We start from the raw sequence: 25,559 nt of genomic DNA, 5'->3' as shown, positions 1-25,559 counted from the left end.
GCGTGGCCAGGGCTCGGCGACCGCGGGAGCGCGCGGCCCGGTGTGCGGCCGGGACTTGTCCTGGGCCGAGGCGCGAGCTGGGCGTGTGAGGGCCACGGCCCCGGGGGTGTGTCTGGGTGTGCGGGACTCTCCGTCTGGGGCCCGGGGTGTGACAGTGAGTCTAAGTATGACGGGTCGGCTACCGTCCGTAGGGCCGTGTGGGACTCCCCAGGCCTGAGCGTGTGGGGCCGGCAGATGTCAGGCCGAGTGGGCACGACCGCCTGGCGGTCTGCGAGATCCTGACGTGTCAGATCTCCGTGTGTGGTATGTGTCTGGGTGGGACTGTGACGTGTCAGGCCCTGTGCGTGCACACGGTGCCTGTTTGTGACCGTGACCCCATGGAGGATGTTTGTATAACTGTCGGTGGGTCGGGGCCGGAGTCTCTGTTTCATTTCCTGACGGGGCTCTGATGCAGTGAGGAGTGTGTCTGTGCATGGCACTGCCTCTGTATCTGTGTCCGCAGTGTGGTGGTTGTGCCTAGGATCCTACAGGATGTATTTGTGTGATTCCATCTTGCTGCGTCCCTATGGAAGTCTCTGCTTATGTTGTGTCCCAGCCAAGCTCCAAGGCTGGGCTGTGTGCACGTGATGGGGCGGCTGGTGACAATGGCAGCACATCCTTGGATAGGGAACTCCTCCGGCCCCCACCTCACCCCCAGCCCTCTATGGCTCCCAGACCTGGGCCAGGAGGAGTGACCACATTTCTACCGCTGGGCTGGGCTGGGCAGGCCCCGGGGCCCACCCATCCAGACCTGGTGCCACTGACCCACCTGCAAAGGAAGCTCAGCACTCACACCATCCTCCCCCAGGGCAGTCACTGAGCAAAGCAGGTCAAGGCCCCGGACCTGAGAAGGGCCGGGGAGAGAGACGGGGAACTGAAACCAGGGAGGAAGAGGGGAAACTGAGAAGCCAGAGAAAGAGGAAGCGGGAGAGAGTTCATCAGCAAGACCCCAGCAGATGGGAAGAAACACAGCAGAGGGAAACCCACCCCAGCTCAGGGTGCTGTCATTTCTCTCCTGGACAACTGGTCTCCCTGCAGTCACCCTCACACCCGTTCAGTCTACTCTCAACCATCAACCAGAGGGACCCTCTGAGCACTTCAGTCAAATCACATCCCTCTTCTGTTCCAAACCCTGTCATGGTGCCTTCCTCTCTCAGAGTACAAGTTATCACAGGTCCCCACAGGCCTGATGTGGTCTGGAAGGCAGGACCAGTGCAGAAGTTGTGGGCATAAGCCCTCAACTCTAGCTGCCTGGGTTTGAATCCCAGCTGTGCCGTTTGCTAACTATGTGACCATAACAAATAAGTTAACCTCTCTGTGCCTCAGCATTCCCATCTGTGGAGTGGGGAGCAAATGATCTCCAAAGCAGGAGTTGGCAGACATTTTCTGTCAAGGGTCAGATAGTAAATATTTTTGACTTTGCACAGTTTCTACTCAACTCTGCCCTAGTAGCACTAAAACAGCCACAGACAGTACAGTACCAAGTGAGCATGGCTGTGCTCCAATAAAACTTTATTGACAGGGCTTCCCTGGTGGCGCGGTGGTTGAGAGTCTGCCTGCCAATGCAGGGGACACGGGTTCGTCCCCCGGTCCGGGAGGATCCCGCATGCCGCGGAGCAGCTGGGCCCGTGAGCCATGGCCGCTGGGCCTGCGTGTCCGGAGCCTGTGCTCCACAACGGGAGAGGCCACAACGGTGAGAAGCCCGCTTACCGCAAAGGAAAAAAAAAAAAACTTTATTTACAGAAACAGGCAGCAAGTCAGAATTTGCCTGCAGGCAATAGTTTGCCAACCCATGCTCTCTTGGGCTGTGGGGAGAATGCCGTGAGCTAGTAGAGTGGAGTGGAGAATTGTTGTTATTATCCTCTGGCCTGTGAGTGTTACTTTCTGACTCAGATCTTAACACCCTTCCCCTTGCCCCTCCCTTCCAAACGCACTGGCCCCTTTCCTGCCTGTGTAGCTCACCCCAAGTTCATCTTCACTTCCAGGCCTTTGCTTTTGTCTTCCTACCAAGAACACCCTCCCCCAGGCTGCCTTCTTGGCTTCCTTCAAGTCCCAAATGCCACCTCGTCCAAGAAGCCCTCCCTCCTCCCCAAAGCCATCTCTTACCCATCCTGCTTTCCTGTTTTCGCACAACTTTACTATGTCTGTCTCCTCCCCAGAAAGTAGGTTCCTGGTAGGCAGGAACTATTCCCTTAACCTCTCTGGGCTTCCATTTCCTTACATTAAAAGTGGGTGTTATCAGAGTCTATCTCAGAGCTTTGTTATGGTGGTTAAATGAGTTAACATAAGGGTCCAAGGTGCTCAATAAATAAATCTAACCCTTGTTCACCAGGAGTAAGAAACATAACAAGCGCTAAGAAGTGTTTGTGTGAGGAGGGGCAAATGAATGATGGGCAGAGACAGGAGGAGGCAGATGTAAGTGTAAATGTAAGGAGATGCAGGGGGCATTGGGGGGGAGGTCGGGGAACGTCGGAAGAGAAACCCTAGTTAGGCGCCCAACGACACAGAGACCCAGTCCTCTCTCCACCTTTAATGGACCCCAGGTGGGCTTGGGCGCTGTGTCCTTAAATACAACTCTGATGAGGCGGGTGGGGGGCGGGGCCGGGCCTGCCGGGGTGGGCGGGACCTGTCGGGAGGGGCGGGGCCTCAGCTGCACTTGCAGGAGCGCACGATCATGTTGGACAGCTGCTCCACCTTGGGCTTGCGGCCCACGTAGTACACGATGGGCAGCGGCTCCAGCGCCTGCGGCACGCAGCACGGCGCCGCCGACGCGCCCGGGTTGTGCTGGTTGTACAGGGCCAGGACCTGCGGGGCGGGTGGGCGGGGTCAGGGTCGAGGGTCATGGGGAGGGTACCCCCACCCCGCCAGCCTCTCCCCATCTCCCTCTGTCTTATCTCATTCCGTTTCTTTCTGTTTCTCTGCCTCTCCCCAGTTTCCACTCTTGGCTTGTGTCTCATTGTCTTTCTCCTTCCATCTTCCTAATTCTCTATCCTCCTGCCTTTTTCTCTCTCATTGTGTCCCTCCGTTTCTCTCTTTCTCCTTCCATCTCCCCACCTCTTCCCAAGCCCAAGTTATGCATCTCCATGGGTCTCCCCATATCTCTGTCTCCCTCTGCCTCGTGTCTCTAACTGCTCAGACCCTGCCTCTAGTTTCTCTCCCATCCCTTTGCCACCTCCCCGCCAATCTCCCTGTCTCCTCTCTTTCTGACTACTATCTCGCCAATTCATCTGATATTACCTCTTTTTCTCCTTCTCCTCCCTCGGTTCCTGCTACCCTCATCCCACCCCCAGCCAGGGCTCCAGACGCACCTTGCTGTACTGCGTGTCCAGGCTCCAGATGTAGGGGCAGGGCCCCAGGCAGAAATTGGCGTGGTAGCCCTTGGGTTCGTGAATCCACTTCCAGCCCAGGTCCTTGCGGAAGTCAATGTAGAGCTGCCGAACGCAGCAGTTCTTTTCCGTGGAGCTGCAGGCCGGAGGGAGGGAGGAACCCGAGTCAGGAGAGCGGAGGGGTGCCCCTCCTCCCCCGGCTGTGCATGTGTTTCACCCTGGTTGCCCGCCAGCACGGTCTCCATCTTGGTCTCCCTTGCAACCCCTGTGATGATAACAGCAATAACAGTAATAGTAATGATCATCACTAACACTGATAAAGCACTTCCTCTAGTCCAGCACTGCGCTAAGGGCATCCTCATAAACATGATCTCAGGCAATGCTCAAGCCTGTAAGAAGCCAAATGAACGTCCAGAGGGGGCTACACCGACCACAGCACATCCACACACTGGAACATAAAAAACACAACGCAGCGCCACGTGTACTGATACGTTCTACGTGTGCAACAAATGTTCACTGAGCTACGACCGTGTGCTGGGCTGCGGTCTGGGGGGTCTTGTTTGTACTGGGGACGCAGTACAAACAAAACAGACAGAAATCCCTGCCTTATGGGGCCACATACTAGAGACTGTCCAGTCGCTCCTCTGCTCTGAACAAGGCAAATGCCCAAGCCCTCGCCATGGACCACAAGGCGCTACCAGATCTGGCTGATCTCAACTCCCTCCCCACTCCCACTCTCACTCTCCTTCGGCCACATTACCATCCTCGCTGTTCCTGAGTCCCAGCTCAGGACATTTGCACTTGCTGTTCCCTCTGCCTGGCTGGCTATTCCCACAGATACCCACTCTGGCTCTGTTTCTTCACTCCATTTGTATGTATGCTCAAACATCCCTCACTCAGGGACCCTTAACTCCTAGAACACTGCCTGGCATGCAGTAGGTGCTCAATAAGTATCAGTCAAACAAATGAATGTCGTCTCCTCAGAGTCCTTCCTGGACCATCCTACCCAAAATACCAATCCAAATGTTTGTTAATTCCATACAGTGTAATAACAGCATTCAGTTATGTGAGAAAACATGAAAATGACTGCAGCTGAAATGGGGCAAATCTTAATACTTGTTGATACTGGATGAGAGTTCGTGGGGGTTCCTTGCACCATCTTGGTTGCTTATGAATACATTTAAAGTTTCCCCTAATAAAAAAAATTTCGATCAGAAGAGGAAAAATAAATCATCACAATGACTTCTTTCTTTCCCCTTCCTCAGATTGGTTTTCCTTCTTGCCACCTGCTCTTTTATTAGATACTGATTTGTTTATCTGTTCGTTTTCTGTCTTCCTCTGAGGACAGGACCTTTTGTCTATTTTGTCCCTAAATGTGTCCCTGCAACAGTGCCTGGCATACAGCAGGTGCTTAGCAAGTACTGGCTGTATAAAATAATTGATCAATATGTTAGGTCTTTTAAAAGCACATTGGAGGGACTTCCGTGGTGGTCCAGTGGTTAAGAATCCTCCCAATGCAGGGGACGTGGGTCCGATCCCTGGTCGGGGAAATAGGATCCCACATCCTGCGGGGCAACTAAGCCTGCACGCCGCAACTACTGAGGCCACACACTCTAGAGCCTACTAAGGCGCCACAACTAGAGAGAAGCCAGCCCACGCGCCACAACGAAGAGCCCGCTCACCGCAACAAAGAGCCCGTGTGCCGCAACTAAAATCCAATGCAGCCAAAAAAAATAAATACTTTTTAAAAAACAAAACAAAATAAAAAATAAAAGCACATTGGAGAGTGGTGGTATGTAAGACTCTACTGCCCTGGACTCATGATCTCTGTCCCAGGCTCGGATGCAAAAGTCAGTCCTCCCCAGTCTGCGGCCCTGGCTCCTTCATGTCTGGAAGGAAATGGGGCATTTTCTGTGCTGGCCCCTGGGGCCATGGTTGAGATGGGCTGGGAACTTAACTAAAAAGCTTGACTCATGGGCAGCTGAGAATGCTTTAAATTCCATGTTCATAACATATGAAAGAAACACTATGCAAAGTTACAGGTACAGCATGATCCAAATTCTGTTTTGAATAGAAGGACTGGAGGGCAATATATTAAAATGTTGACAGTGACATTTCGTATGTGGCAATGTGATGGGGGATATCGTTCTGTATTTTCCAAATTCTCGATAGTGGGTATGTGTTACTTTTAGAATCAGAAAATAAAATTTAAAGAAAGAAAATGCAGTACCCCCCCCCCCAAAAAAAAGACTATACCATTTGGACAAAATAAAAAACATATACATGGCTATGTGTAAGTGTCTCATACAGAGACTCTCTGGGAGGAGACAGAAATACAATAAAAGCCTCCTCATAGAGGGGCTGGGGGCCGGAGCTGGAGGGCCTCCGAGTATCCTTTCTGGGTTTGATCCAAGTGCATGCATTTTCCTACTCAAGAATCAATAGGGGAAAAAGAAAATCAATAGCGGGAATTCCCTGGCGGTCCACTGGTTAAGACTCCATGATTCCACTGCAGGGGGCACGGGTTCGATCCCTGGTCAGGGAACTAAGATTCCGCATGTGTGCGGTGCGGCCAAAAAAAAATATCAACAGAGAATTCCCTACAAGGCAGGTCTTATTATTATTCCCATTTGAAGGATGAAGAAATTGAGCCTCAGAGAAAGGGGGATGTTGTCTGTTCGCTCGTAGCCTACATGTGGTAGAGTTTGGGGCCAGGTTCACAGTTAACTCTGTCCTGCCCTGGAGTCTGTGCCCTCATCTGCCCAGTGCAACCATGTCAGCTTAAGCAGAGGGGGAAGAGGCAATGTGACAGGATCTCCCAGGGCAAGACAAGGCCTCTCCCAAGAGCCACAGGACGTTGAGAAGGAAGTTAGGAAACTTAGATTCCTGTGCGTTCAGCCTGGCGCCTCCCCAGTCTGGCTGGGCCGCAGTTCCCTCATCTGTACAAAGATGCAAGGGATGTTGGATCAAATAAGATGTTGTTAAGGGCCCAGGAGGCGTCAGGAAATCCATGGATGGGCTGAGGGAGGGGTCTGAGCCCCCCAAACCACAGGCACCTACGTGTGTATGTATAGGCATATTCTGGGGAAAAAAGGTTCCTGGCTTTCGACTTCTCAAGGGGTTCCCGGACTCACAAAAGGGGAAGAACCACTGTCCAGAATAATCTTTCATTTCTGGTCCAACTGTGCCAGGGTGCTGAGGTCCTAAGACTTGAAGTGTGTGATTCTATTATCCAACTCAACTTTCTCCCTGTAGGGTCCCTGGAGCAGCAGCACCGCCTGGGAAATTGTGGGAAATGCAAATTCTCAGGCCCCACCCCAGACCCACTGAATCAGAAACTGGGGGTGGGGATAGGTGGGAGACAGCAGGCCACATTTAACAAGCCCTCCAGGTGACCCTGAGGTGCATGCCTGGGGCCTGCTGCTTTCCAGGTCCTGTGATACACGCAGTCCAGGCCCTTGCAACTCTGCCCTCCAGTCTACCAGGACCCAACAGGGCCTGACGAGTAAAAGAGACCCACTTGGGGGACTTGCCTGGCAGTCCAGTGGTTAAGACTCTGCACTTCCACTGCAGGGGGCAACAGTTTGATCCCCAGTCAGGGAACAACTCAGATCCCACATGCTGCGTGGCTCGGGCCAAAAAAGAAAAAAAAAGACCCAAATATGGTCTATACGTGGCAATTATTTGATACATATTTTAATATTCTTTTTTAAAGTCTACAGAACCATCTCTCTGCTTCCCCACTTTGTATTGTATTTGTTGAAGAAACTGGGTCAGGTTTCCCACGATCTAGATGTTGCTGACCGCACGACCACGGTGTTGTCTAACATGTTTCTCTGTTCTCATATTTCTGGAAAATTGGATCTACCGCACTGATCAGCTTCAGGTTTGATTTTCTGGGAAGATTTCCTAAGTGACGCTGTGTCCCTCATGTGGCTGGCACTCTCTCACTGTAATAGTATAAGCTGCTGGCACTCACGACCTCAATCCATTCATTCATCCACAGGATTGTTGGGCAGAGGGTAGGATCTGGGGGTGAAGGAGTTTGGGAGCAGAGCTGACTTTCCGGCAGGAGAACTGCATGTAACAAAGCCCAAAGGCACCATCAAAATATTAAGCAGGGGAGGGCCAAGGTCACATTATCATTCTAAACTCGCAACACTCTTACTCTGAACTTCAACATTCTAGGACTACAACTTTTCAGTTTTCTTGGACTGCAATACACCAGCCTCTCAAGATTCTAACACACCAACAGCTTTCCAGCTTTCTAGGATTCCCACATTCCAGCTCTCCAAGATCTTGGCATTCTTGAATTCCAATATTTCAAAACTGCATTCCAGGGCTTCCCTGGTGGCGCAGTGGTTGGGAGTCCGCCTGCCAATGCAGAGGACACGGGTTCGTGCCCCAGTCCGGGAAGATCCCACATGCCGCGGAGCGGCTGGGCCCGTGAGCCATGGCCGCTGAGCCTGCGCGAACGGAGCCTGTGCTCCGCAACGGGAGAGGCCACAACAGTGAGAGGCCTGCGTACGGGGAAAAAAAAAAAAAAAAACTGCATTCCAACATTCCACAATTCTGAGCCCATCACTCAAGAGGTCCAAGCTGCCACGTTCTAAGATCACAGCCTTCCAAGATTCTCACAAGATTCCAGCCCTGAGTCCCAACATTCTAGGTGACCAAGACTCTGGCTTTCTCCAACTCCAACATTTGTGGATGCTAATAATGTAACACAGGACTCCACTATTCTGGGCCCAACAGTCAAGGACTCCAATCTGCCGATACGGGAGACTCCAGTCTGTCAATGGTATAGGAATCCAACACGGGCAATCTTCCAGTTCTGAATTCCCAAGTTCTAGGATCCCAACATCCCTTGAGTCCAACATTCTCAGATTTCAATAATGAATACCGATTCTCACATCCTAGAATCCCCACATGCTCGAACCCCAACCTGCCAGCAGGACAGAAATCTAACGTGGTGACCTTCCAGTATTGAATTCTCACATTCTCAGTGTTCAACGTTCTAATAGTCTCTGATTGCAACCCACCAGCCAGAGAGCCACCTGCTCTCAGCATTCAAGGACTCCCAGTTCGCACATCCCAGCATCCTAGGCCTCGGACCTCATCCCCCGAATGCTCCAGGCTGAAGCAGATGCCAGCCCAAGCGTAGCACCAGCCAGGTGCCCAATCTGCGGTGCCTGCTCAGCAGGAGGCAAGGAGGCCCCCAGCCCAGAAGGCGTCAGGGAAAGGCTGCAAGGTTCACCTGAAGCAGTAGTTGGTGTCCAGGGCTCGGCGGTGCCGGGAGCTGTGCAGGTGCTGGGCCCTCTCCAGCGGGGTGGCCATGAGGAGCAGGAAGGGCCGGTTCATGCCATGAATGGTGGCGAGGTCACCCCGGCGGCCGGAACTGAACCCTGCTTTGGTTTGGGAGTCAGGCGGTAGGGAGGGTGGGGGAGACATACACACACTCTCAGATGGATGAATGGGAGATGGTCAAGGGGAAGAAACACACACACACACACACACACACACACACACACACACACACACACATCACTGGTGGGCATGGGGCCGGGCCGGGGAGGTGGGCCTCACCGTTAATGTCCACTTGGAGTGTGTTATCTTTGCTGTCACAGGAACAGTGGGCACTGAGGCGAAAGCCCTCTATTTCCTCTGTGGGAGTGGGGAGAGGGAAGCCAGTGTGAGGGGGCGGCTCACCCAGTCCCTGGGGGAGGAGAAAGGAAGTAGCAAACCCCCGGCGTGGGGGTGGGGGGACCTCCTTCCTGCCCCTTCCCCTGCCTGGCCTCTCACTGCACCCTCGTGCTCCAGTCCTTTGCCTTGCAGCCTCCTCCTCCTGCAGGTCTCAGCTCAAAGGCCACCTCCTCCTGGAAGCCCTCCAGGACACAGCCCCTCCCCCACTATGACAGCACTTTATTTTCTCCATAGCACTTACCCTGACATTTGTATCTGACTATTTATTCCCCTCTTTGTTCTCAGTGGCAAAGCAGGATACGTGGGGGCAGGGATCCTTGTTTTCTTGTTCCCCACTGGGCCTGGCCCACAGTCGTAAAAACAAACATCTCCTGAGTTCGCACTGGGTGCCAGACCCTGTTCTAAACACTTTTTGTGCGTTATTTCCTTTAATCCTCACCAAAGCTCCCCATTTTACAGATGAAGAAGCCAAGGCCCACGGAGAGGGGGTGACTTGCCCAAAGTGGGAAAAGGCAGGGCTGGGATGCAAGTGCCTGGGCTCTTGTCCCAGGGCCGGTGTGGAAGAAAGTTTTCTTGAATGAATGAGTGAATGCCTTTCTAAGCTCCCACTATGTGTTGGACCCTGTGCTGGGGGCTCTGGACTCAGCAATCAGCCCAGGACACTTGTCGCAGCGCTCACCTGCTCCCTAACCCCCATCTTTTCCTCTGGCCAAACCATCACTTATCTCATGAGTCTCAACACAATCATCCTCATCCAGGAAGCCCTCCTGGACCCCTCCAGATGGGTTTGGATGCCCACTCTCGGCTCCCCCATCCCGGCCCTGGTCATTGTGGCCATCACAATGGGAGTCAGGCGGGCTCCCTGCTAGGGCTTTGGCAAGATTTCCTAGGTGTCTAGAAGTGACTGTGGGCCCCATGAGGGCAGGCCTAGAAGTTGTCATGGTTACCACTGTGTCCCCCACACCACCCGCACAGGGCCAGGCACATAGCAGGAATCTACTGGCATCTACTGAGTGAAGGAATGAACGAGACGGAGACTAGGAAGGGAGATGTGGGTACTGTGGACTCAGATAAGACAGGACAGACAGTCCTCTTCTGGACAGATCAGGTGTGTCAGGCTCTCCCTGGACTCAAGGGCTCTGCACAGCCTATCCCTCTGCCTTGAACACTCTTGCCCCTCCGTCTTTCCCAGGCTGGCTCCACTCATCCCTCAGACAACCGCTCTAATGTCCCCTCTTCCAGGAAGCCCTCCCTGATTTCCCAGGCTTGGTCAGGCACCTCCTCTGGGCTCCCCCTCCCAACCCTGCCCACTCTGGGACATTACTACCTGGTTTTCAGGTCTTTCCCCCAAATCCCTTAACCCGAGCAATGGATGATAAGCTTCACGAGGGCAAGTATGGTGCTGTTTTGGTTACTGTTTTGTCCCCAGCATCACCCAGCACAGGGCAGGTGCTCAGGAAATGGATTTACCATTAATCACTCAGGTTTGAGTGCCTGGAAGGAGGCCCAGGTCTGGGCTCTTTGGCACCAACATGGGGTGGGCGGTGCTAGGCAGGGGAGCCCCAGGACAAACAATGGGGTCAACCCCATTACAAAATAGGGGTTGGGAGGGACTTCCCTGGTGGTCCAATGGTTAACAGTCCGCGATTCCACTGCAGGTTCGACCCCTGGTCGGGGAGCTAAGATCCCACATGCCACGCAGTGCGGCCAGAAAACACAAAAAAAATAGGGGTGGGGCAGACAAGCGGTCCTCACCTCCGTGGGTCAGCCACTGCCGCACAACTCCAGTGACGTCAAAGGACAGCCACTCCGGCGAGTCGCTGGGGGCCAGCAGCCGGTTGCTGAGGTAGCGCCAGGAATCATTGCTGTATTTCTGGGGGATAACGAATTGGGGGGAGAGACAGTGGGTAGATGCTGCCACACACCCCTCATGTACACTGCACCCCTGAGTCCCTCTGCTCCCCGAAAAGGGCTTCCACACAGTCCTGCAGACTGTCCCCTCCCAGACACCCAAACCGAGGGGCCCACAGGAGCCACCCACCCCACAGCAGCCCAGAGGGGAGAGAGAACCCCAGGCTGGGGGGTCAAGGCACCTGGGCAGCTCATCCTCTATGCCTGACCCCGGCGTGGCCATGGAAAATTCCTCTCCCCTTTTGTCCTTGGTTTCCTCACTGATGAAATGCCAGGCGGCCCCTTTCAGCTTGGACAGCCCACGATGCCCCGATTCTCCTACTGACATCGTAGGGGTCACTGACTATAGACAGTTCTGCAAATTTGGCCCCCCAAATTCTGAGAGTCTATCACGTTCCTTCTTTTTTGAAAAAAAAGTATTTATTTTTTATTTATTTATTTTTGGCTGCTTTGGGTCTTCGTTCCTACGCGCGGGCTTTCTCTAGTTGCGGCGAGCGGGGGCTACTCTTTATTGCGGTGCACGGGCTTCTCATTGCGGTGGCCTCTCCTGTTGCGGAGCACGGGCTCTAGGCGCACGGGCTTCAGTAGTTGTGGCACATGGGCTCAGTAGTTGTGGCTCGCGGGCTCCAGAGTACAGGCTCAGCAGTTGTGGCACATGGGCTTAGTTGCTCCGCAGCATGTGGGATCTTCCCGGACCAGGGCTCGAACCCGTGTCCCCTGCGTTGGCAGGCAGATTCTTAACTACTGCGCCACCAGAGAAGCCCCGAGTTATCACTTTCTAGAAGTTATGTTAGAAGTCATTCCATAACGCCAGTGCTCAGTGGCACCCCAAGAATTACACATTCAATGAGCCTGAGACATTCCAGAGGACTCATGTTCTACAAACCCACGAGTCTGACATGCCACAAACCTAGACGTTGCAGACGCCTGACATCCATGTGGAATGATCCCCTGGGAGCTGGCAGGATAAAAGCGAATTCTCTAGACTCCAAGAAGTTAACATCAGACAAAGTTCCCTTGTTTTGGTTTTTTTTTTTTTTTTTGCTGTACGCGGGCCTCTCACTGTTGTGGCCTGTCCCGCTGCGGAGCATGCGCAGGCCCAGCGGCCATGGCTCACGGGCCCAGCCGCTCCGCGGCACGCGGGATCCCCCCGGACCGGGGCACGAACCCGTGTCCCCCGCATCGGCAGGCAGACTCTCAACCGCTGCGCCACCAGGGAAGCCCAAAGTTCCCTTGTTGTAAGAGTCTAACACCTACTACTGAATCTAACATTCCACATGACAGGGATTCTGGGTCACACAACCTTCAAGAGAATCCAGAACTTCTTGAGGCTCCCATCTTCCTGGAGACTCTTCTAGAAAAGAGCTAACCAAGAGACCTTTCCGTGATGATGGAAAAGTTCTTTATCTGTGGTGTCCAAAATAGCGGCTGCTAACCCCATGTGACTACAGGCCACTTGAACTATGGCCAGTGAGACGGACGAACTGAATTTTTTCTTTTATTTAATTTTGATCAACTTAAATGGCCATAGGTGGCTAGTGGCTACTGTGTGGGGACAGAGCACTTTGAAAGTCTGCAACCCTTACAGAGATTCAAACTTTCAAAAGTCCTGAGTTCTTAGAGTCCAACTCCTAAGATTCCAGCTTTCTAAACGTTTAACCTTCTAGGGCTCTAGGAGTCTGAAAGCTTCAGAGCCCTGTGATCCCACAGTCCGTGCCTTCAGGATCGGTCACTATGGACCCTGAAGCCACCAGCCTTCCAGCCGCCCCAGCCCAGGCCACCTCTGGGGCCCTCGCCCCCACCTGGTACAGCTCCACGTGCTGCTCCACTTTTAACTTGAGCCTCAGCAGGCGCAGCTCTGCCCGAGAGAGCAACACAGGTTCGGGCACCGCTTCCCGGAGCTCCGACGTGTTGAAGAGCATATACATGCTGTGTGGACTACGCTTGATTTTCCCATAGATTTCTAGGCAGAAGGAGCCGAGAGGGGGGATGTCAGGGTTTGACGAGGGCAGGGGAGCTGGCGCACCCCAAGTCAAAGAGCCCTGGGTTGGAGTCTAACCCTAACACATTTTGGCTGTGTGACCTTAGGTGACTGGCTTCCCCTCTCTGGGTTTGTTTCCACCTCTTTAGACGGGATCTTATCCACCCTTCCCTCCCATCAACTGGGAAGTGCCCCTCAGGACAAAGCTGGCACAGGGCTGGGCACTGCTCTAACTGCTTAGGCCTCCCCAGCACGTGGAGCCTCAAACGCAAGTTATGTCGCAGCCCAGGGATCACAGGCATTTGAATCGGACTGTGCCTCGACTGCCTTCTTTCCTGGGCAAGTCACAAGCCCTCTCGGAGCCTCAGTTTCCTATTCTTTGGGGAAAGATCAACCTGACATCAAGTTCTCTGCCTCCCAACCCAGGCTCTCCTAACTGAAGCGCGGGAACTTTGGGCAAGTGAATTCCTCTCTGTGTGCCAGGTTCTCACCTGTAAGACAAGGACTGATTACAGGTTGCTAGTGTGAAATAAGCAAGATGATGCAGATAAAGTATGTCGTACAGAGTCTGCATACAATGCTTACTCTAATGTGTGTGTTCAACAACCCCATGAGGAAGATACTATTAGTATACCCGTTTTATAGATGGGAAAACTGAGGCAAAGAGATGAAACAATTGGCCCCAAGATCACGCAGCCAGGAAGATGCAGAGTGGGGATTCAAACTCAGCCAGTCTGATTCCAGAGACTGTGCTCTTAACCCCTAGGTTATGCTGCCTTCCTGCTAATGTGACATTACTCTTGTTGTTGTTGTTATTATTATTATTGTTTCCTTCCCCAGCTGGTTAGAAAAGGCAAAGTTCATTCTAGGTAAGAATGGCTTCGGGGGTGGGGGAAGGGGAACAGAGAAAATTAGGAAGTTTTCTAGTCTAGGAAAAGTTGGGGGTTGGGAAAGAGCGGGGCAAGCCATGAACTCCTGGATCAACTGGGACAGCTGCTTTAGGCCTCTGCAGTGGGGGCATGGAAATGGTGGAGACATCCGATGAGAAAGGACAGAGGAAGCCCCTTCTGTGGGCCTCCTTCCCCTACTCCTCCCCTCTCTAGCCGGGCCAGCCCCTGCCCCGCACAAAAAAAGCCCTATCTTGGCCCAGGAGTTACTCAGCAGACCCCAAAGGAAGGGTAGAGCCCAGGCCTGGGAGACAGATAGGGAAGAAGAGAGATAGAAGGGGCAGGAACGGTCAGAGGGAGAGATGGAGAGTAGGGTATGGAGGAGAAAAAGCGAGAGAGAGGGAAGAGATGGAGAGACAGAAACTGGGAGACCCAGACTGGGACAGAGAGAGTAACGGTGATGCGGGAGAGATGGAAAGGCAGAGATGGGAGACAGACACACGGGGAAGAGAGACATAGGGTTTGGGAGCTAGATGGAGGCAGAAGAGGAATGAAGAGAGATTGAAGGTATCAGTGTTGGAAAAATCTCTACAACCAAGGTGAAGCTACGACGGAAAAGGTGAGACGGAGATGTGGGAGGGTAGGGGTGTCATTCGGCTGAAGCGGCAACTGGGTACACAAATGGGCCAGAGACCCACAAGTCTAATGCCCAAGAGGGAAAGTGAAAGCAGGGGGGTCGCCCCCAAGCCTCGGGGCCACGCGGAACGCCTGGGTCTCCGCGGGCGCCGATGGGGCGGGCCCAGCGGTAGTGCCGCCCTGAGCTGGGGGTGAAGGGGGCGGGAGGCGCCGCTGCCACCGCGAGGGCGGGGACCGGACCTGCCTCGTCTCGTCTCGCTCCAGGCTCCGCGCGCGATCCCCGCCCCCCGAGGCACGGGAAGGAAAGGAAGGGAGGGAGGGCTAGGCGGCCGGACGCTGGGGTTTCCCCAGCCTCCTAGAGAGGAACTAGGAGTTTGGGGTCCAGGCTCTCAGCATTCAGCTCTGCTGGGGTTCTCCTGTCCCCTTCCGGAAGCGCAGGCTCCGCCCCCCGCGCGTGGCACACACGTGGGGCTTCCTCACCCCTACCAGCTCGGTTTTCTCACCCGGGTCTTGTAGAGTCGCACCCACCCACCTCTCCCTCTACGGCTCGACTCCTCACTCAGCCCTCTCCCTTCCATCCCGCGGCGTGGCGGAGGCTCGCTGCTCCCAGCATGGCACCGTCCATCTCTCCTCTGCCCGCTCCCAGGTCCACCTTTCCCACGCTTGTCTCTCCGCTCTGTATACCCCTTCCCACGACCCAGTATTCTAGGTTTCCTGGGGGCTCGCTTCCTCCGCTGGGCTTCCTCCTCTCACGTCCGTCTGCGAAATAGAGCACCTCCCGGCGCATCCCCGGCATCCCCCTGGGGTCTCCGCTTCTCTCCCGCCAGTTTCCCCCACCCTACGACCTCGCGCCCCCTTTTGACCTCGCATTGATCACCCCCTCCCCGCCTCTCTCTCTAAGCCCTTCCCCAATCCCGCGTGTTCTTCGCGCCGTGTGCAAATGCGTCCACTCTCCACTTTCTGGAACCTCTGGGGTTCGCTTCACCTAGTTTTTCTGTCCTTCTTGAATCTTCCTGCCTCATGACCCGTGAGCTCTGGGTCAGCTTTCCCCACTACCTCTCCTCTCCCCAATGCCAGGGTCCTCGCTTCTCCCAAAGCGAGCTCCCTCTCTGCGGGCCCCACCCACGACCCCCGCACTCTAGTGCACCCTGCAAGGGGAAGTCTTTTTCTACACCCCCACCCCGTAACTACTTCGCTTCTCTCCCTCTAAGGGACTCCCCCCGCCCACGATCTCGCATGTTCCTGTAGCCCTCCAAAAGCGGTCCACTCCGCTCACTATCTCCTCTTCAAGACCAGATACCTGGGGGGTAGGGAGCTCAGCCCTATCCTCTTTGAGACTCCCCCTCCCAAGTTCCCGGCGCCCCCGGGGGTCCTCTTCCCCCAGCGAGTTTCCTCTACCGGTAATTTCCTCCCCGTGACCCCTGCACTCCGGCGCCCCCTGGGGGCTCCCCTCCAGGGTTCCCCTGCCCCTCCGAGCTCACCGTTGCTGTTTTCCACCATTAGCACGCGGGTGACCTCCTTGGCGTAGTAGTCCGCCTCTGGCTCAGGCTCAGGTTCGGCACTTTCCCCGGCCACCCGGTCACGGGTACTGTTGTAAAGAGCCAGTACGGCCTCGGGCAGCGGACCGGGCGGCACCTCCCCCTGGCTCGGGGGGCTGGCGAGCCGAAGCTTGGACAGAATCTGGCCGCGGATGGCCTCGATGCGCTTTCGCTTCACCAGCTCCATGTCGATGGTCTTGCAGGTGGACAGTCCGGCGGCCGGCCGGCCAGGCGGCAGCACTAGTAGCCACAGCAGCGGCAGCAGCAGCGGCAGCAGCCGCAGCCCCGAGGGCGGCATGGGGGAGGCGGCGCCCCCGGCACAGCCGAGAGCGCAAGCCGGGCTGGGGTGGGAAGAGGGAGGCCCCGCCCCTACAGGGGCTGGGGGGGGGGGTCTCCCGAGGAAAGGTAGGAGGGTCTGGGGAGGGAGGGAGTTGAGGCCCTCAGGGAGGACGGAGCGGAGCTGGAGGGGCGGCTCTGATGGGTGTGTTCTCGGTATCCCACGGCAAAAACCGAGATGAGCGAGATCTGGTACCAAAGGTGGGTGGTCTTGAATAGGAAAGCTGAGGCAGGTCTGAGATTGATCCCGTCTCCTGGATCCCGGAGGAGAAGGGTCCTTGGATGCGCGGGGGCTCAAGAGAGAGGCTAGGAGTTGGGGGCCGTGCGGGAGGGTGCGACCGATGTCTGGGGTCGAGTCCTCGCGGGAGTCGGGTATGAGGCTCCTGAGGGCTGGTCCGGAATGGGGGCGCCCGGGGAACGCCGTGTGGGGGGAAGGAAGGGAGCAAGCGTCCGAGGCAGTGCAGGGCGGAGGTGCGGTCTGGGGTCCCTCAGTCCTGCCTCGCGGAGCAGCGCTGCGCGAAGGTCCCCGCGCCTTTGGCTCCCAGCGGCAGCGGAAAAGTCTCAAAACTTTTTTCCTCTTCTCCCAACCAGCTCGTCCCTCCTCCCGCTCCTCCTCCCCCTCCTCCCCGCAGTGGCGGCGGCGGCGGCGGCGGCGGGGGCGGCGGCGGCTCGTCTCAGACTCTGGGGCCTTGGGCTGCTCCTCGGCGGCTCCTTCCTCCGTTCCCGGCTGAGGCCGGCCCCGCGGGCGGCTTCGAGCCGGGGGGTGCCCCGGAGGGGGCGTCCCCCCTGCCCCCGGCCGGGGGCCTCGCTGTCTGGCGGATCCGCGGCGGGAGGAAGGGAGTGGGACGGCCTGGGGCGCGAAGGGCGGCGGCGGCGGCGACCGGCTGGGGCGGCGGGGGGTTTTTGAAGCCGCCCCGGCCCCACCCAGGAAGCGCGCGGGGCGGGGGCGGCCCTCAGGGGGAGGGCATGGGGGGGGCCGGTCCACAGTCCTCATCTCGCGTGGGCGGGCTCCGAGGGGGGTCCCTTAAGCCCTGGGGGGAGGGGGCGGGCACCCGGCTCCGCCCCACCAACAGGGTGCTGCCTCCTGGCGGCTGAGCGCTACCAAAGCGGGCGGCTGTGCTGCGTGTGGCTTTGAGGACTGTGCGAGGGTCACCGAGGGAATAAAGACCTGGCGGGGAGGGCTCAGTCAGAGGATGGGGACGCAGGGTACAGGGAATCCGAGGACGACCACCCCGAGTGGAGAGTGGGAAGCTGGGGCAGTGGGGGAGAGGCTCAGTCAGAAGACAGGGAGCCAGTGGGGAGAGGGGCACAGAGGAGGGGGACCCCCAAGGAGTGGGGGCCATAAGAGCATCACCCAGAGTGGGGAGGGGGTCAGAGGTTGAGGCAGAGGACAGGGGAAGGGGGCCTGAGGAAGGAGGGTGACAGTGAGAGGATGGGGCACTGGACATCCAACAGATGAAGGTCAGAAAAGCACTCACATCTGAAAGAACTGCTCTCCTTTACTGAGCCCTTCCATGTGCCAACAGCTTCTCTGCACCCAACCCCTGTGAGCCCACACATTTACTGCCCCCATTTTACAGATGGGGAAACTGGACCTGGGAGGTGCAGCCACTGGGCTTCAGATGCTAGTCAGGATAGAAGCCACACCAGTCTTGGCTGGGGTCAGGTCAGACAGTCTCCAGAGCCCATGCTTCTGACCCCTGTGCCATCCTGCCCCTCACCGGGTGTCCAGAGATATGGCTGGGGGCCAGCGGTCCACACAGGGTCCTTCAGCATTCGACGCCATAACGATCGAAGTGGCGCAGCAGCAGGCCCAGCTCAAGGTGCACGGTGCCACCGGCAGCAGTGTGCAGGCGATAGCGGTCAGCCCCACTGTAGATGGCATCTCCGTGCAGCAGCTGAGGCCCGCCACCCACGAAGGCCCTTGCCAGCTGCTCCCGCCAGCTGCCTAGGGGCCGCCATGTGGGGCAGTCCAGCTGGTGGGTGCCTGGACTGCTGGGCACATGGCAAAAGCCATAGCCTGCAAGCTGGCAGCGGCCGAAGCTGTCCTGGGACCATACCTGGAGATGGAGTCGGGGCCAACCTGCAGCATAGGAGGGAGGGAGGCAAAGTGGGATGGGTACAGCCCAGCAGGAGCTCCTGGAGATCCCAGGCCCGTCCTTCCCCGCCAGGTTTCTGCCCCAGCCTCCTCTCTGGACTCCTACCCCCACAGAGCAGCCAAAGGGATCCTTCTGAATCCGTATTCCTCCCCTGCTCAAAACCCTTCTATGATTCCCCAGTGCACTCAGTATAAAGTCCGACCTGAACATTCAAGGCCCTTTAGGTCTGGCATCTGTTGACTTCCCTCTCCGTGGCCTCTTCCTCTGTGTCCCGTCTCAGGGGAGCCCAGTCCCCAGGTGAGTATGTTGGGCCTTGTCCTCGATGCCTCCCTCCTTCCCTCCCCGTGGCCACACCCTGTCCTCTTTTCTGGCCTCAGGGCCTTCTTTCCTGCTCCCTCCAATCCAACTTTCACCTGGCAGCTGGAAGCATCTTTCTCTCCCTTCCATAGGTTTCCCAGTGTCCTCACTCAGAATATAATTCAGCTCCTCAGCCTGTAGGCAAAGCCCTTGGAGACCCAGCTCCATTTCACCCTCCTTTCTGAGTCCCTCCGTGCTAGGCCCTGTTCTAGAAGCTGGAGACACAGCAGTGAACAGAGCAGACAAAAATTCCTGCCCTTGTGCAGCTGACGTCTTGAACAACGAACACAGTAAATACACAAATTATAGGGTACGTCAGATGGTGATAACTGCTCTGAAGAAAAACAAGCTGGGTACGGCGGGGGTAGGCATGCAGTTTTTGTTTTTGTTTTTTTAATATTTATTTATTTGGTTGCACTGGGTCTTAGTTGCAGCAGGCAGGCTCCTTAGTTGAGCCATGCGAACTCTTAGTTGCGGCATGCATGTGGGATCTAGTTCCCTGACCAGGGATCGAACCCGGGCCCCCTGCAGTGGGAGCGTGGAGTCTTAACCACTGGGCCACCAGGGAAGTCCTGGCATGCAGTTTTAGAAAGGGGGTGATCAAGCAAAACTTTCCTGAGAAGGTGACATCTGGGTGAATGCTTAAAGGAGGAGAGGGAGTGGGGGCTATGTGGATATCTAGGGAAGAGCGCTCCCAACAGAGGGAATAGCTAGTGCAAAAGCCCTGAGGTGGGAGCTGCCTGGTGGGGCCGATGTGGCTGGAGCAGAGTGAGATGGGGGAGGGGGGGAGGAGGTGACAGAATCAGATTGAGCAGGGCCTTGTGATCCATGGTAAGGTTTTGCCTTTTACCCTGAGTGAGATGGGGACCACAGAGGGTTCTGAGCAGAGGAGGAATGTTACCTAACTTAGGTGTTCACAGGGGGACAGACTTATGGGGCTGAGGTGGGAATACCAGTAAAGAGGCTACTGTAATAGCCCAGTGAGAGGTGAGGGTGGACAGATCGGGGTGCTGGGAAGAGGGTAGGGGGAGTGGTGGGATTCAGGATTCATTTCAACGGTGGGGCTAATGGGATTTCCTGATGGACAAAATTGGGGCGGGTAGGCGAAAAGAGGAGGCAAGGATGATGCCCACATTCAGAGACTCGGGGTCCTTAAGAGCTGAAAGGACTGTTGCCTGCCTCACTTTCCAATCCATCACCCCCACAAGGCAGCCAGAGGGATCTCTTAAAAGCAAAACCTGACTTGTCAATCGCCTGCTCTGGCTCCCCAGTGCCTTCAGGATATGGCCTCCACTCTGCGGCCTGGCATTCAAGGCCTTGCAATGGCCTGTCCCCTGTCCCCTGCCACCTCACCCCCCGCAGTCCTCCTGCTCTCCGTCGGTCCTCCAAACGCCCCTGGCTCACTTTCCCCCTTGAGGCATCCACACATGGTTTTCTCCCCAGAACCCTCTTTCATCTTTCTGTTTTAATAGCTCCTACTGTCCTTTCACAGCAAAGCTCAAACATCCCCCTCCTCCAGGAAGCCCTCCCTGAACCCCCCAGCAGGGTCAGGCACCTCCGCTGGCCTCCCATAGCCCTTCAAGATCCCCCATACCAGTCCTGCCCACTCTGGGTTACCACTGTCTGAGGGCAGCTCTGTCTCTCCCAAGGGATGATGAACTGTGTGGGGACAGGGCTGGGGAGCTGTCTCAATCACTGATATCTCCCTGGCTTCACCTGACACAGGGCAGGCACTCAGTAACTATTATTCATATGGTAGAAATATATGGCATATTTACCTAGGCTATTTCCTGGAATCCACCCCTCTTTTTTTTTTTTTTTTTTTTTTTTTTGCGGTACGCGGGTCTCTCACTGTTGTGGCCTCTCCCGTTACCGAGCACAGGCTCCGGACGCGCAGGCTCAGCGGCCATGGCTCACGGGCCCAGCTGCTCCGCGGCATGTGGGATCTTCCCGGACCAGGGCACGAACCCACTTCCCCTGCATCGGCAGGCGGACTCTCAACCACTGTGCCACCAGGGAAGCCCCACCCCTCTTTAATGACCCAAATGTTCTGCCAGAAGAGGTTTTCTGATACCCCTCCTCCCCCATGTATTCATCTCCCCTCTGAGCAGCTGAGGAGCCCTACCTGCAGAATAGCTACCAGCTCTCACCTCTCTCTCTCATAACCCCTCCCAGCTTCCTGCTGATTGAAGACTCTCTTGCTTTGTCTCTGTGAAAGCCACCTCCCTCTCCCCCTGGCTCTCCCCTTGACCTTGTCCCGTCCACCCCTGCCTCTGCCCCACTCCTAATGCACTCTACAGCTGGCCTGGGGAGGCCTCAGCTCACCCTCTCCAGGGCCAAGCGTGGTCAGGAAAGGGACCCAAAGGGCATGGGGGCAGGAACAGCACTTGATGTTTCCAGTCCCCGCAGCAGTGAGTGCCTCTAACCCACCTCCCCTTAGTCTAGCCTGGGGCCCAGGCCGGGAACTCACCTTGTAGGCCTTTGGTGGCAAAGTGCAGGTCGATGGGATGGGACCAGTAGGCCATGTCCCCTATCTGGGGGGTGTCCACCTGTGTTTGGCCCTCCCGCACGCCTGACAGGAGCTTCCATGCTGCCCCTGCAGTGAGAGCCAGGACACGGATGAGGCAGGGCGGGGTGGGAGGCAGCCATCAGGAAGGGGATCCCACTGTGGCTATAGGACCCCATTTCTCCCTGGCATTGGGGAGCGGAGGGTTGCAAAGCATGGACCCTGGAGCCAAATGTCTGGGTACAAATCCTGGCACTATTTCTTCCTGCCCATGCAACCTTGGGCCAGTTACCTTTCTCTGCCTCCGTCTTCCCATCTGTAAGGTGGGTGTAATAATAATGCATTCCTCCCAGGCTTGTGAGAAGATTAAATGAGTTAATACACATGAGGCACTGAGAACAGTGTCTGGGGCATAGTGAGTGCCGGATGAGTGCCGGGGATCATTTTACTACTATTCTCACCCCACGCTTAGAGGCCAAGTCCAAGGACTAAGATGGAGCTGAGGCGCTCCTTCACAAGCAGAAGCACAGAGCAAATCGTGAACGGTGCGTCGTAACAGCAATCCTACTGAGGGTGAAAATAATAGCAAAAATGCACCGACTGCTTACTAAATGCCAGACGCTGCGCTAAGCGCTTTAGTAATGAATTCATTTAATCCACCCTCTGGGACTCTTAATCCCCACCCCACCCCCAGTTTTCAGACTCTCCTCCACAGGAGGAGAGTCTACAAGGCCTTACATGGCCTGGCCTGTGCCCCCCCCAACCCCTTCCTGAACTCATCTCCCATCACTTTCCCCATTCCTCACCACCCTCTAGCCTCAATGGTCCTATTTCTTTCCCCTCCTCAGGGCCTTTGCACTGGCTGTTCCCTCTGCCCAGAAAACTCTGCTCCTGGATGTCCCTATGCCTGGCTTTTTTTCATCCTTCAGGGATCAGCTCAAGTGCCACTTTCACAGAGGGGTTCTCCCTCACCCTCTTATCCCAAAACTAACCAGTCCCTCTCACATCATCTCTCATCTCATTTCTTCCTAGTACCTAGTACACTACCTGTAATCATTGCACTCACGTCTTTATCTGCTTATTTCTTTTCTGTCTCCCCTGCTGTGAGCCCCAAGAGAGCAGGGATGTTGTAAACTACTGGATCCCTAGAACCTCAAACCCAGATCTTGGTACACAGAAGGTGTTCAATAAATGTTTGTTTTGGACAAATAAATGATCCTAGGAGGTGGGGGCTAATACAATTCCCATTTTACAGGTAAAGAAATCTTTACCTTTCATTCCACAAACCTTTACTGAACACCTACTCTGTGCCAAGCACTGTTCTCCATGCTGGGGCTACAGCAGGACCACAGCAGACCAAGGTCCCATGGTGGAGCTGATTCAAATGGAGCTCTGCTTTCGTTTTTAGGTTTTCGTTATTTTTTTTTTTTTTGGCCGTGCTACGCCACATGTGGGATCTTAGTTCCCCGACCAGGGCTTGAACCCGTGTCCCCTGCAGGGGAAGCTCGGAGTCTTAACCACTGGACCGCCTGGGAAATCCCTCAAATGGAGCTCTGACTGACGGCAGAGACCAAGCCCTTTATCTGACCGCGCCTTGGCTCTCTATTGGATTAACTGCCCCCTACCCCGCTTCTCCCTGACCAAGAGCCCCCTGAAATAATAAAAATCATGTTGGTTACTGCTCCCTTGCAGGCCAGGTGAGGAGAGCACCAAGCCTTCAGTCAGGATCCTCACATACAAGACTTCCTGACACCCCTACGAAGGACAAAGAGTCACACTTTACAGATAAGAAAACTGAGGCTGCGAGAGGGACTAGCACTTGCCAGGTCACAGAGCAAGTGAGTGGAAGAGGGTACTGGAAACCAAGTCTGATTCCAGGCCTTGCTTCTTATTTGCTCAGCTGGAGGATCCCAATTTCCCAGGGAATCTCAACCACCAACCTACCCACCAGTGAAATCGCAAAGAACCCCAGGCCTGAAAAGATGATGATGGCAATGGCCACACTCATTTCTTGGGCATTTATCTGTGCTAGGCAACATACCTAGGGCTTTAGGAACAAGAGCCCATCCAATTTTTACACAAGCCAGGCAAACACTTACTGAGGACTTACAAGTCTAGGCCCTCTTCTAAGTGCTACTGATATTCATTTAGTCCTCACAGCAACCCCATGAGGTAGTGTTATTATTCCCATTTCATAGACAGGGAAATTGAGGCAAAGACAAGTGGCCAGGGTCACACAATTAATAAGCAAGAGCTGGTTTTGAAACCCAGGCAGTCTGTGCTCTTAACCTCAGCACTCTGCTGCCTCGGCTGCCATTAGCTTCATTTTCAGACAAGGAAACTGAGGCTCGGAGAGGTTAAGTCCAAAGGCTCACAATAGGCAAGGGAGTTCGTATTTGAGCCCAGACCTCGTGGCCACCTGGTGGCCTGTGGCCCTAGCCATCACACCACCCACCACACTACACTGCCTCTGATGGAGAGGCGTGAAAATTGAGACCTCCAAGGTCCTCCTGGGCCTGTGTGGATGGACTTGGATAACTGTCAGAACAGCGTTCCTACATTCTCACAGAGAAATATGAATACAGGAGGGTGGCCTCGCCTCTTCATTTCAAGATGGAAACTTCCATTTTACATTAAGAGCTCAACAAATGGAGATGGTTAAGCAAAGAGTTAAGATGGGGGAGGCACCAGAGCAGCCCTAAGACAGTGAATGAAGTCCAAGCAGTGTCGTTACCGCTGTCAAGTGTTTTGAGGACAGGGAGTGTGTGCTGGGGTAGCTGGGTGGGTCCAGCCTATAGTCTCATATCCTTAGGGAATGTGTGTTGAGAGAGTGGGAGTCTGAGTCCCCAGAGATGGGATGGGAAGGGATAATAAGAAGGGAGCCTGAGACTCACATGAACAAAGCGTGGTCAGGGTTAGGAGTCCTGAGAGCCCATGGAAGCTGAGGATCAGGGACTGAGGTCAGGGGATCAAGGAAAGTAGGTGGAGGCGTCTAGGCTGCGGGGTCTTGCTGGGGAAATGAACCATGCTCGGGAATACCTGTGTGGATGCCCCACTTGCAGAAGAGGCTACTTTCCGAGAAACCGGTGGCCCCCATGATCTGCCCAATCACGTGCACCTCAGCCATGGCCCTGGGGAAAATATAATCACAGCCTTATGAGAAAAGTGTACAATTATCTCCACCTAATAGATGGGAAAACTGAGGCCCACCAAGTAAGGAGCAGTACTTGGGATTCCAAGCTAGTTTCGTCAAACCACTGAGGCTGCGGTCTTAACCATGATACTAACTGCCTCTCCAGGAGAGCCGCAGAAAAATGAGGGGCGAGAAACGGACGCTCCAAGGAGCTGGCATCTAACTCTGCCTGCCTCTAAAGTAACCTTTTCATCCCGCTCATTGCAGCAGAAAGTCCCGCCCCAGGGGAACATGGCTCCGCCCACAACACAAAAGCACCGCCTCCTCGGGTCAGATTTCCGCCCCCCACTGCCATGAGGCGCATGCGTTCTAAGTGCAGGGCACCTTAGCTCCACCTCTGAGCCCGCGCATGCGTTATTCCTACCTCAGAGCGTCTAACGGTTAGGAGAGGCGAAAGCGGGGATTGGAGTTCATGGACCTGACCTGTCCCTCTCTCCGCAGGCGCTGACTTCCCAGGCCTAGCTCGCGCCTCTCGCAGGACCTTCCCGGCAGCAAGATTGCTGAGACGCCAATACCTCCGAAGCCGCGCCCGCCTCCCGGCTCCCTAGTTGTTGCTGGGGCAACGGCAGCCTCCTCCCCTGGCCTTGTCCCCGCCCTGCGGGTCGCTAATTGGCCCTAGCAATCTGTGGGGGCGGGGCTAACCTGTGATGGACACTTTCTCTCCCCCCTCTCCATTTTGGGAAAGGCGTCTCTCCAACCGCGAACCACGGTTCAGCCATTTGCGGCGTGGCCTTATGTGGCCATCTTGAGCGTGGCTGAGGAAGTTTGTGCACCAACTGTTTGTCCCAGATACTCTCATAACAGAATAAGCAAATCCATCGATGTCCCGTGCCCCCTAAAACTCTCTCTCAATCGGAGCCACAAGTCAGAGACTTGAGCCAGAGCCAGGAGGGAAATCTCCCTCACGTCATTGTGTGCATCCCCCTGCCTCATAACTGGAAAAAAAAAACCTCAGAGAAGTTGGGGAGGGGGTTCCTTTTTAGAATTCCTCCAAGCTCCTCAAGAAATGATAAATTCAACTTCCTTCACTGTTAGTGCTGATTCTGA

The 25,559-nt window shown here is 55.4% G+C and overlaps 3 protein-coding genes across 5 annotated transcripts; 1 reads left to right on the top strand and 2 right to left on the bottom strand.

Moving 5' to 3' along the window:
- Positions 1 to 1,517: 1,517 nt before the first annotated feature.
- Positions 1,518 to 17,244, bottom strand: TGFB1 (transforming growth factor beta 1). 2 transcript variants are annotated; one of them, XM_067721291.1, is made up of 7 exons: positions 15,965 to 17,244; positions 12,782 to 12,942; positions 10,824 to 10,941; positions 8,952 to 9,029; positions 8,623 to 8,773; positions 3,348 to 3,501; positions 1,518 to 2,844 (listed from the first exon to the last, which is right to left on the bottom strand). In XM_067721291.1, the coding sequence occupies exons 1-7, from the start codon at positions 16,317 to 16,319 to the stop codon at positions 2,686 to 2,688; spliced, it is 1,176 nt and encodes a 391-aa protein (XP_067577392.1). In that variant the 5' UTR covers positions 16,320 to 17,244; the 3' UTR covers positions 1,518 to 2,685. The 2 variants fall into 2 exon arrangements, with proteins under 2 accessions (XP_067577392.1, XP_067577393.1); XM_067721292.1 differs by having other exon boundaries at positions 8,623 to 8,770; positions 15,965 to 17,243.
- LOC137215498 (uncharacterized) lies at positions 16,536 to 17,452 on the top strand. The gene is made up of 2 exons (XM_067720778.1): positions 16,536 to 16,558; positions 16,990 to 17,452. Exons 1-2 carry the CDS (start codon positions 16,536 to 16,538, stop codon positions 17,450 to 17,452), a joined length of 486 nt encoding a protein of 161 aa, XP_067576879.1.
- Positions 17,453 to 17,838: 386 nt separating this feature from the next.
- On the bottom strand, positions 17,839 to 25,106 carry B9D2 (B9 domain containing 2). 2 transcript variants are annotated; one of them, XM_067718363.1, is made up of 4 exons: positions 24,877 to 25,106; positions 24,359 to 24,450; positions 21,284 to 21,409; positions 17,839 to 18,440 (listed from the first exon to the last, which is right to left on the bottom strand). In XM_067718363.1, the coding sequence occupies exons 2-4, from the start codon at positions 24,444 to 24,446 to the stop codon at positions 18,127 to 18,129; spliced, it is 528 nt and encodes a 175-aa protein (XP_067574464.1). In that variant the 5' UTR covers positions 24,447 to 24,450; positions 24,877 to 25,106; the 3' UTR covers positions 17,839 to 18,126. The 2 variants fall into 2 exon arrangements, with proteins under 2 accessions (XP_067574464.1, XP_067574463.1); XM_067718362.1 differs by having other exon boundaries at positions 24,936 to 25,106.
- Between the last annotated feature and the right edge of the window lie 453 nt (positions 25,107 to 25,559).

Source organism: Pseudorca crassidens, chromosome 20 (genome assembly GCF_039906515.1).
Source record: "Pseudorca crassidens isolate mPseCra1 chromosome 20, mPseCra1.hap1, whole genome shotgun sequence".
Lineage (NCBI taxonomy): Eukaryota > Metazoa > Chordata > Mammalia > Artiodactyla > Delphinidae > Pseudorca > Pseudorca crassidens.
This window is presented reverse-complemented; position numbering and strand designations above follow the sequence as displayed.